The sequence below is a fragment of the Sylvia atricapilla genome, unplaced genomic scaffold, assembly GCF_009819655.1.
Source record: "Sylvia atricapilla isolate bSylAtr1 unplaced genomic scaffold, bSylAtr1.pri scaffold_81_arrow_ctg1, whole genome shotgun sequence".
In the NCBI taxonomy this organism is placed as follows: domain Eukaryota; kingdom Metazoa; phylum Chordata; class Aves; order Passeriformes; family Sylviidae; genus Sylvia; species Sylvia atricapilla.
The window spans coordinates 15,702-25,248 of NW_027077163.1; the positions used below are offsets into that span (position 1 = coordinate 15,702).

Genomic DNA, 9,547 nt, shown 5'->3' on the forward strand with positions numbered 1-9,547 from the left:
GCTCGGCCTCCCTTTGATTTCCCGGGGGATCCGCTGCTTTTCCAGGAATTCTGGAGTTTTCCCAGCCGGTTTGGGCGTTTTTCCCAGGGGTTCGGGTGTTCCCCCGGGGCTTTCAGGTCTTTTTGGGGGGGTTTGGGGCGTTTTTCCTCCGTTTCTGTTTTTTCCCGTTGACGGCTGCCGTTGTCCCGGTGCCCCCGGGGCTTTTCCCGGGGTCTATCCCGACATTTTTCTGGGTTTTCCCGGGGTTTATCCCGACATTTTTCTGGGTGTTCTCGGGGTTTTTCTCGGGGTTTTTCTTGGAGTTTTTCCCCGGTTTTTGCCCGGGTTTCTCCGGGGTCTCTCCCGGGTTTCCCCCTCCCTTCTTTTCCTGCCGCCGGAGCTGCCGGAACCGGATCCGTCGGGGGTTGAGGCCGAAGGCTTCCAACCTCTTCCCGCTGAACTCCCGGCCCCCCAAACGCACGGCCGGGCCCAGGGGGGTCCCCCCCCGGCGCCGGGGACCCCCGGGGTTTTGGGGGGCTGCGGGGGGTTCCCCTTTTTCCGCCTGCTCCAGACGTTTCCTCTTCTCCCGACGCTTCTTCCCGAATTTCGGCTTGGCCGGCGCCGCCTCCTCCTCCTCCTCCTCAGGGCTGTGGGGGGATGTGATGGTGAGAGGGGGAAAAAACCACCCCAAAAAACACCTCAAAAGCACTCCCAAAACCAGCCCCAAATCACCCGAAAAACACCCCAAAACTGCCCAAAAAAACAACCCAAAACCACCCTCAAGAAAACCCCAAAAACCACCTCAAAAACACCCCCAAAACTGCCCCAAAACCACCCCAAGAACACCCCAAACCCTCCCCGGCCCCCCGATCCCGTACTCAGCCCGGAGGGATCTCAGGATCTGGTGTTTCCTGCGGAGGTTCTGCGCCCGCCGGCTGAAGTTGGCCTGGTCCTGCCGCTCCTCCTGCTCCGAGCTGCGGGTTGGGGGGTCTGTGAGACCCCAAAATCCCGGGACACCCCGGGACCCCCCGAGGAGGGTTTGGGGGTGGTTTTGGAGTGTTTTTGGGGTGTTTTTAGGGTGGTTTTCGGGGCAGTTTTGGGGTTTTGATGTGTTTTTGGGGTGGTTCTGAGGCAGTTTTGGGGTGGTTTTGGGGCAGTTTTGGGGTTGTTTTTGGGGCAGTTTTGGGGTTGTTTTTGGTGTGGTTTTGGAGCAGTTTTGGGGTTGTTTTTGCTGTGGTTATGGGGCAGTTTTGGGGTGGTTTTGGGGTTGTTTTGGGGTTGTTTTTGCTGTGGTTATGGGGCAGTTTTGGGGTGGTTTTGGGGTTGTTTTGGGGTTGTTTTTGCTGTGGTTATGGGGCAGTTTTGGGGTGGTTTTGGGGTTGTTTTGGGGTTGTTTTTGGTGTGGTTTTGGAGCAGTTTTGGGGTTGTTTTTGCTGTGGTTATGGGGCAGTTTTGGGGTGGTTTTGGGGCAGGTTTGGGGCCCAGCACAGCCCCTCACCGGTACATGCAGGTCTTGCGCAGGGAGCACCAGCGGTTCAGCTCTTTGTCGTCGGCCGCCAGGATCTGGGGAAAGGGGGGCAAGGAGGGGTTTTGGGGGGTCCTGGCGCCCCCAGCAGGGCCTGGGGAGGGTCCGGGGGGGCTCTACCTCGTCCGTGGTGAGGCCGAAGTCGCAGGGCAGGACCCGGCGGTACTTGAAGCGACACGGGAGGTCCCCGACCACGTCCTCAAAGTCCAGCGAGTAAAACTCGTCCAGGTACTGCTCAAAGGGGCCCGAGGCTGCGGGGCAGGGGTTTGGGGGGTCCTGAGGGGTCCCAGGAGGGGCTTGGGGTCCCAGAAGGGGTTTGGGATCCCAGGAGGGGTCTGGGGGGTCCTGAGTTGGGTCTGGGGATCCCAGGAGCCGTTTGGGGGTGATGGGGATTGGGAGGAGATCAGGATTTTGGGGGTATCAGTGCTCTGAGGGTGTTGTCCCAAGGACATGGGGGGGATCAGGATCCCGGGGGGCTCTCAGGGGTTTGGGGTCTGGGGGCTCACCGGGGTCGAACGGGGGCTTCTCCCTCTCCAGGGCCTCCCGGAACCGCGATTTCCGGCGCCGCTTCCCAAAAGTGACTTCAGGAGGGGCCCGGCCCGGGGGGGCCGCAGGGTCAGAGGGGGGCTCGGGGACAAAATCTGCATCCATCTGTGGGGGGAGGGGTCAGCGGGGAGGGGGCTGCACCCCCAAATCCCGGACCCCCCAGATCTGGGACCCCCCCTCCCTGTGCTGAGCTCTGCCCGGCCGCAGCTCGGGGGGGCTCATTCCAGGGTGAGGGTCACAGTGTTGGGGGGCTCATTCCAAGGGGAGGGGTCTCCTCCTCCTCCTCCTCACCACGAAGTCGGGGTCCTCGCAGTGGGGCTCCCTCTGGGGGTCCCCCTCTTCCCGCCCCGTCCAGGAGACCCAGTTCCAGTCGTCTGTGGGGACAGGGAGGTGACACGGTGACATCACGGATGGTGACACCCTGGTGACCCCCCCGAGACCCCCCCTCACCATCCAGCCCCTCCTCCTCCTCGAACTGCGGCTTCTCCTCCTCGGCCTGGCCGTAGAACTCGTCCCCGAACCATTCCTGGGGGAGAACCGGGGGGTCAGCAGGGCCGGGGGTCCCGGAGGGGACCAGGGGACACCGGGAACGGGACACCCACGGCCATCAGCCGGTCGTGGCGGGCGGGGTCGAAATCCTCCTGCAGCAGGGAGCCCGTGAGGCCGAAGGCTTCGCAGCCCGAGGCGTCGCGGATCCGGGCCAGGCGAGCGGCCAGCTCCTGCCTCTTGAGGTTCTTGAGCTGCTTCAGCTCCTCCCGGCGCCTCTCACGGTCCTGAGGAGGCAAAAAAGGGGTGAGGGAGGGTCTGGAGGACCCCCAAAACCTGCCCCCCAAAGCCCCTGGGATCTTCCTCACCTTCTTCTTCCTCTCCCGGATCTGCTCCCGCTTCTCCTTGCGCCGCTCGTCCCGGCGCCGCACCGAGCTGGGGATGTGCCGGGGGAAGGTCTGGACCTGGGCGGGGGGAAAGGGGTCAGGGACCCCCAAAATCGGGACACCCAGAGCTGCCCCCAAAATCGGCCCCCCCCAGACTGGGAGTGCAGTGCGGGAACATCCGGATCCGGGGGAAAAAGGAACCGGGGCTCCCAAACTTCACCCCAAATTCTGCCCCAGGAACCCCCTCCCCACCCCCTAAACCTTCTAATTTTTGTCTCCCACCCCAAATTCTTGCACCTGACCCCCAGGTCTGACCCCCCGACCCCCAATTCTCACCCCCAGGTCCCCCTCTGTCCCCCACCTGAGCCGCCCCCGGCTCCTCGAAGCGGAAATTGTGCCGGCGCTCGAACTCCTGCTGCCGCTGCAGGAACTGCTCCCCCTCGTCCGAGGAGTCCTCCAGGGGGCCCGGGGCGGCTCTGGGGGGTCAGGGAGTCAGAGCGGGGTCAGGGGACCCCCACCCCAAGTCCTGTGGCTGGTCCTGGAGCTGCTCCCCCAGTCCCAGGGGGTGTCCAGGGAGGAGTGGGGACAGTCTGGGGGGGCTCCAGGGGGTCTGGGGGCGCTCCAGGGGGTCTGGGGGCGCTCCAGGGGGTCCGCTCACCCTTCCTCCTCCTCCTCCTCCTCCTCCTCCCGGAATCCGTTCCCCAGCAGATAATCCCGCAGGAATCGCTCGCCCGGCTCCAGCCCCGGGTCTGACCAGAACTTCTGCAGCGGCTCCTGGGGGGACACGGGGGGGCCTCAGGGCCGGGGGTCACCCCCTGGGACCCCCCCTGGACCCCCCCAGAGCCCCCAGCCCCTCACCAGGTCCTGCAGAGGTTCTGGGGGGGGCTCGGCCTGGCCCCGCAGCCAGCGCAGGTACTGCTCCTCCTCCTGCTCCTGGGGGGACACGGGGTAAGTGAGGGACCCCCAAACCTCCCCGGGACCCCCAAACCCCCTGGGACCCCCAAACCTCCCCGGGACCCCCCCAGCACCCCCTGGGACCCCAAAACCTCCCTGGGAGCCCCAAACCTCCCCAGGACCCTCCAAACCTCCCCAGGACCATCAAACCTTCCCTGGGACCCCCAAAGCTCCTTGAGACCCCCCAAACCTTCTCATGGCCCCCACCACTTCCTGGTAGCCCCCCAAATGTCCTCAGGACCCCCCAAATCTCTCCAGGACCCCCCAAACTCCCCTCACCTTCTCCTCCCGGGACTGGACCCTGGGCCGGAGCAGAGCCCCACCCTCCTCATCCTCCTCCTCCTCACTGTCGGCCACGAAGGCTCGGAAGCTGTGGGGGGAGATTTGGGGTCACCCCCCCATGCTGAGGAACTCCCCCCCCAAAATCCTGGAGCCCCTCCAGGACCCCCCAAGAGCCCCCCAAATCCCCTCCTGGAGCCCCCAAAGCCCAAGGCCCCCACACCTCTCCTTCAGTGCCCGCTGCTCCTCCATGTAGCTCTGGGACGATTCAGCCTGGGGGTGACAAAACCAGGAATTTTTTTGGGGGGGTCACAGGGATTTGGGGGATCAGAGAGGCCAGCGGGGTCAGTTCTGCTCCCACCCTCACCTTCCTCCTCTTGGCTGCCGCCTCTTCATCCTCCTCATCCTCCTCGTCCACATATTTGCTGTGGGGAGAGGGAGGTCAGGGCAGCCCGGAGGGGGCTCAGAACCCCCCAAATCCCCCCCAAATCCCCTCCCCAGACGCCCCCTGCTCACCCTTCCTTCTCCAGCACCACCTTCCTCTCGTAATCCTTCAGGAACATCGGCTTAGCCGGCCGCTCTTCCTCCTCTCCCTCATCCTCCTCATCTTCCTCCCCGGATTCTGGGAACGGATAGGAGGAGTTTTGGGGCTCCCGGGTTTTTAGAGCCCCTCCCGGGTTTTTGGGGATCCCCCCGGGTTTTGGGGCCCCCCTCCGTCCCGGTACCTTCCCGGGTGTAGAACGTGGTGTCCTCCCGGTAAATCCGCGGGTCCCGGGTCTTGAGCAGCGCCAGGGTCCGGTAGAACTCCCGCTCCTCCCGGGGATCCAGGGTCTGGCGGGGCCGGGGGGGTCAGGGGGGGTTCTCGGAAAACCCGGCACCGCCCTGACCCCCCTTAACTCACCACGTCGTCCCCGCTAGACTCGGAGCTGTCGCTGTCGCTGCTGTCGCCGCTGTCCCGGGTGTCTCCATAGCGGTCCCGCACTGCCGGGGGGAACCGGCACCGCTCAGCACCGGGGACGGGTCCGGCCCGGAGCCGGTTCCCCCCGATCGCGGGTCTCGTTCCCGGTGCCTCCCGCCCATAACCCCAACCCCGGTCCCGATCCCCCCCGTTCCCGCTGTCTCACGGCGCTGCAGCTCCTCCCGCTGCCGGTATCGCCCGTTCCCCCCCGTTCCCCTCCGGTTCCCGGTCCCGATCCCCCCCGTTCCCGCTGTCTCACGGCGCTGCAGCTCCTCCCGCTGCCGGTATCGCCCGTTCCCCCCCGTTCCCCCCCGGTTCCCGGTCCCGATCCCCCCCGTTCCCGGTGTCTCACGGCGCTGCAGCTCCTCCCGCTGCCGGTACCGCCCGTTCCCCCCCGTTCCCCTCCGGTTCCCGGTCCCGATCCCGATCCCCCCCGTTCCCGGTGTCTCACGGCGCTGCAGCTCCTCCCGCTGCCGGTACCGCCCGTAGCGCTCGGCGAACGCCGCGTTCACGCGGAGCTTGGGCTCCGCCATGGCCGCCCACGTGACCGCCCCGCCACTTCCGGACCCGCTGTCACGTGACCAGGACGCCCCGCCCCTCCCCTGCCCGTCGGCCCCGCCCCTTCTCTGTCTTTAAAGGGCAACGGCGCCCGGAGGCGAGGGTGGGTCCCCCAACCCCCCTGAACCCCCAAACCCCGCCATTCCCCCCGCCCCACACCGTCCCCCTCACCCAGGACCCCCAAACTGGAACCAGGACCCCCCCACTCTGTTTCCACTCCTCCCCAGGCCCTCTGAGCCCCCCCAGGCCGGCAGCACAGGCGGTCTCAGCTCCATCTTTATTAGGGCACAGGAGGGGGGCGGGCATGGGGGGTCCATGGGGGTCGGGGGGTCCATGGGGGAACCCCTCAGCTGGTGCGGATCTGGTAATCTGCAAGAGAGAGAGACAGGAGGTGAGGTGGGGGCCCTGGCTGGGGGTCCCGGGGGGATTTGGGGGTCCCGGGGGGATTTGGGGGTCCCGACTCACCGCCGCTCTGGGTGATGTAGCGTACCCAGGGCAGCGCCTGGTACCCGCTTTTCTCGATGATCTTCATGTACCTCACCTGGGGGGCACGTGGGGAGTTACCCCCCGAAAAAAACCCACCCCGAGGCCCTCAGAGCCCCCCTCATCTTCTCCCCCAAACCCTCAGGATCCCCTCCTGGAGACCCCAGACCCCCGCAGACTGCCTGTCCCATCCCCATCCTGTCCCCCGGAGACCACTCTTCCCGCCCTTCTCCTGTCCCCAGCCCCTCCCGGGACCCCTCCCCAGCCCCGCGGGGCACCTGGATGCCCGAGACGGTGAAATAGGGGATCTCGAAGCGGACGGCGATGGGCGGCCGCCCCTCCTCTTCCTCCTTCTCCACGCTGGGCAGCCCGAAGTGAGCGCGCATCAGGTGCTCCTTCCCCCCCTGCGACCCCGCAGCGGCACTTGAGGACCCCCGATGTCACCGCCGGACCGGGGGGACACGGAGGGACAGCCCAGGACGCGGGGACAGGGGACAAGGGGCTGGGGAGATCCCGGGATAGGGGGCAGGGGACACGGGGGACATCCCGGGACAGGGTTTGGGGACACAGGGGCGGCCCCAGGCAGGCCGGGCTGCTCACGGGGAAGGATTTGATGCTCCAGATGACCACGTTACGCTCTGGCAGGTACCGAGCCGAGCCCACCGTGGTCTTGAATTTGGGGGAATCAGCGTCGCTGGGCACCGGCACCGCGATCTCCACCCCGTTGGCCACCGACTGCTTCTTGAACTGGCCCTTGGCCTGCAGGGGGCGGCCACGGGGGGCGTCAGGGGCCGGCCGGGGGTCCCCGAGGGGCAGGGGGGTCCTCTGGGGGTCCCCGAGGGGCAGGGAGACCCCCGGGCTCACCTTGACCATGATCTCCACCCGGCTGTGGGAGAACTTCTCGATGATGGACTCGATCCAGATGAGTGGCTTCACCTGCAGGGGCACGGGGTCACCCCTGGGGTCACCTGGGGTCACCTGGGGTCACCTGGACCCTGGGGGTCCCTCAGGTGTCCTCACAGCCCCAGGAGGGTCCTGGGCTCATGGACAGAGGGGCTCGACACGTGGGGAGGGGTCCCAGCCCCACAGAGAGGGGGCCCAGCCCCTCGGGAGCCCCGTGTCCCCACCTGGGTGTGCAGGCGGTAGGACATGAGCTCGAAGTCGCCGTCGGGGGGGGATGAAGGAGATGGTTCTGTCGTTGTCGAAGCGGGACAGACGGACACACTGGTGGAACTTGACGTCCTCCAGCTCCACAGACTTGTTCTTCCCCCCTGGGAGGGAGTGAGGGGCTCAGGGGGGACAGGGGACACGGGTCGGGGGGCTCAGGGAGGACACAGGGGTCGGGGGGACAGGGCCAAGCCCCCCGCCCCGGCACTCACGGCCTGTCAGCTCGAAGAGGACACGGTCGTTGAGGCCCAGGCGCAGCTCGGGCATCCCCGAGAGGAAAACCTTCAGCTTGATGGTGCCCACCACCTCGCTCAGCACCACGCTGCCGTTGGCGCTCACCTGCGGCACAGCCCGGCCAGGAGCTGCCACCGGCTCCGTCCTCATCCTCATCTTCATCCTCAGCCCCAGCTCATCCCTGCCCTCATTGCTAGGAGATCCCTGTCACCGTCACCATCCTCATCCCTGTCCCCAGGCAGCCCCTCACCAGCAAGTTGACAGACTCGATGACGTCGATGAACACCTCGTTCTTCTTGTACCGGATCCCCTCGGAGCGCCAGGACACGGCGTTGGTCACCGTGGTGGGCACCCGTGACTTCCCCGTGTCCAGCTTGTTCCCCTCCTGGGTGATGTACCTGAGGGGCTGGGGGGGTCAGGGGGCTCTGGGGGGGTCCCGCAGCCCCTCAGACCCCTCCCCACACTCACTCCTGCAGGATCTTGCTGTCCGTGGTCTGGGGGAAGCCGAAGTCCATCAGCTCGTCCAGCAGCTCGTAGACGATGACGAAGTTGTCGCGGATGCTTTCCTCCTCCAGCTCCTTGAAGTACTCACAGAACACCTGGGGAGGGGTGGGGACACCTCTGTCACCCCCCCCAGGAGGGGGCACCCTGATTTAGGGTGGCCTCACCCCCCCAGACCCCGCTGGGACCCCCCAGCTCACCTCCACCACCTTGTAGAGGAAGGAGAAGACCAAGGACGCGTTCCCATTCTTCTTGGTGGTGGCCACCACTGTGGGGGGGTTAAGGAAAAGGGGGCCACCAGGGGTTTCCCCGAGGCTGGGGGTCCGGGGGGGTCCCAGGGGGGTCCCTGGAGGGTCCCAGAAGGATACAGTACAGGTTGGCGTGTTTGATCCACAGGAAGTGGACGTGGCCGTAGGTGAGGACGGGCGTGAGGGTCCCCTCCTCCTCCCGCTGCAGCAGGACCCCCATGAAGTGCTCGATCTCCCCCAGACCCACATCTCCCTTGTAGCTGCGGCTGATCAGCGGCTGTGGGGTGACGGGGGGGGTCAGAAATGGGGTCATCCCCCCCAAATCGCTCACCCCAAATCCTCGGGGTCACGGGGTCACTGCCACTGACCTTGGCTGACCTTCAGGGACAGAGGGGACAGGCGGATGTGTCCCCCCGGCCGGACACCAGGATGACCCCCGGCAGGGTTTGGGGAAGGGGTGTCACACCTGGGGCCCCCCCCCCCCCAAATCCTCGGGGTCACGGGGTCACCGCACTGACCTTGGCTGACCTTCAGGGACGGGGGGACAAGCAGGTGTCCCCCGGGGGGGTTTGAGGTGGTCGCGGGGGTCTCACCTTCCCCTTGAGGTCCAGGATGAAGAGGGCGGAGGCGGCCATGGCGCCCGCGCGGCACCGTCACCTCCGGCACCGTCACCTGCCCAGGTGAGCGGCTGCGCCCACGGCGCGTGTGGGGCCTTAAAGGGGACGGCCCGGCCCCACGGCCCGCCCGCGGGGGTCCCAGCCCGGGCCTCGGGGGGACCCCTGGGCTCCGCCACTCCACGGGGGCTTTGGCCGCCCCCAGCCCAACCCCGCCGTTTTGGGGTGGGGGACGTGGGGCGGGACCCCGAGATGGTTCAAAGGCGGCGGGTTTGGGACCCCCGGATATCTGGGTGCCCCCACCTTGGGGGGGTCTCTGTGCCCCAAAACTCTCCCTTTTGGGGGGTCCCCGCAGCCCCTGACTCTTGTATTCCCCACCCTGGGGGGCGCTGCACCCCCAGACCCAACACGGCCCCTCATGAGGGGTCTTCGCACCCCGCAACCATCAGATTCCCCACCCTGGGTGGGCCCTGCACCCCGAGACCCCCGGATACCCCACGGGAGGGTGCCTGTACCCCCCGTCCTCCCCTCTGGGGGGTCCCGCACCCCCAGACCCCTCCCGGGGGGTCTCTGTCCCCCAACATCCCCCGCTCTGCCTCGCCCCCAGACCCGCGGATCCTCCTCGGGGG

General features: G+C 66.8%; 2 protein-coding genes across 2 annotated transcripts; both read right to left on the bottom strand.

The window, feature by feature from the left end:
• Nucleotides 1–103: 103 nt before the first annotated feature.
• KRI1 (KRI1 homolog) lies at nt 104–5,678 on the bottom strand. The gene is made up of 19 exons (XM_066340414.1): nt 5,565–5,678; nt 5,057–5,136; nt 4,881–4,986; nt 4,672–4,777; nt 4,523–4,580; nt 4,379–4,428; nt 4,156–4,246; nt 3,781–3,855; nt 3,581–3,696; nt 3,284–3,398; nt 2,905–3,000; nt 2,653–2,823; nt 2,501–2,576; nt 2,342–2,424; nt 2,011–2,155; nt 1,625–1,755; nt 1,478–1,542; nt 858–953; nt 104–626 (listed from the first exon to the last, which is right to left on the bottom strand). The coding sequence occupies exons 1-19, from the start codon at nt 5,644–5,646 to the stop codon at nt 113–115; spliced, it is 2,256 nt and encodes a 751-aa protein (XP_066196511.1). The 5' UTR covers nt 5,647–5,678; the 3' UTR covers nt 104–112.
• A 257-nt stretch (nt 5,679–5,935) lies between these two features.
• Nucleotides 5,936–9,064, bottom strand: AP1M2 (adaptor related protein complex 1 subunit mu 2). The gene is given in 13 exon segments (XM_066340418.1): nt 5,936–6,040; nt 6,137–6,212; nt 6,433–6,558; nt 6,755–6,913; nt 7,019–7,090; nt 7,282–7,329; nt 7,331–7,425; nt 7,534–7,660; nt 7,806–7,953; nt 8,024–8,154; nt 8,257–8,324; nt 8,425–8,581; nt 8,898–9,064. Coding segments are annotated over 13 exon segments (1,272 nt in total). The 5' UTR covers nt 8,940–9,064; the 3' UTR covers nt 5,936–6,017.
• Nucleotides 9,065–9,547: the final 483 nt, after the last annotated feature.

What these genes read in the sequence shown, in the direction of transcription:
- KRI1 (XM_066340414.1), bottom strand. Translation starts at nt 5,646, where the DNA reads ATGGCGGAGCCCAAGCTCCGCGTGAACGCGGCGTTCGCCGAGCGCTAC. An exon ending in CGGCAGCCAAGAGGAGGAAG is followed by an intron (nt 4,429 to 4,522) that starts GTGAGGGTGGGA and finishes TGTCACCCCCAG; the next exon opens with GCTGAATCGTCCCAGAGCTA. An exon ending in CAGAACCTCTGCAGGACCTG is followed by an intron (nt 3,697 to 3,780) that starts GTGAGGGGCTGG and finishes GTGTCCCCCCAG; the next exon opens with GAGCCGCTGCAGAAGTTCTG.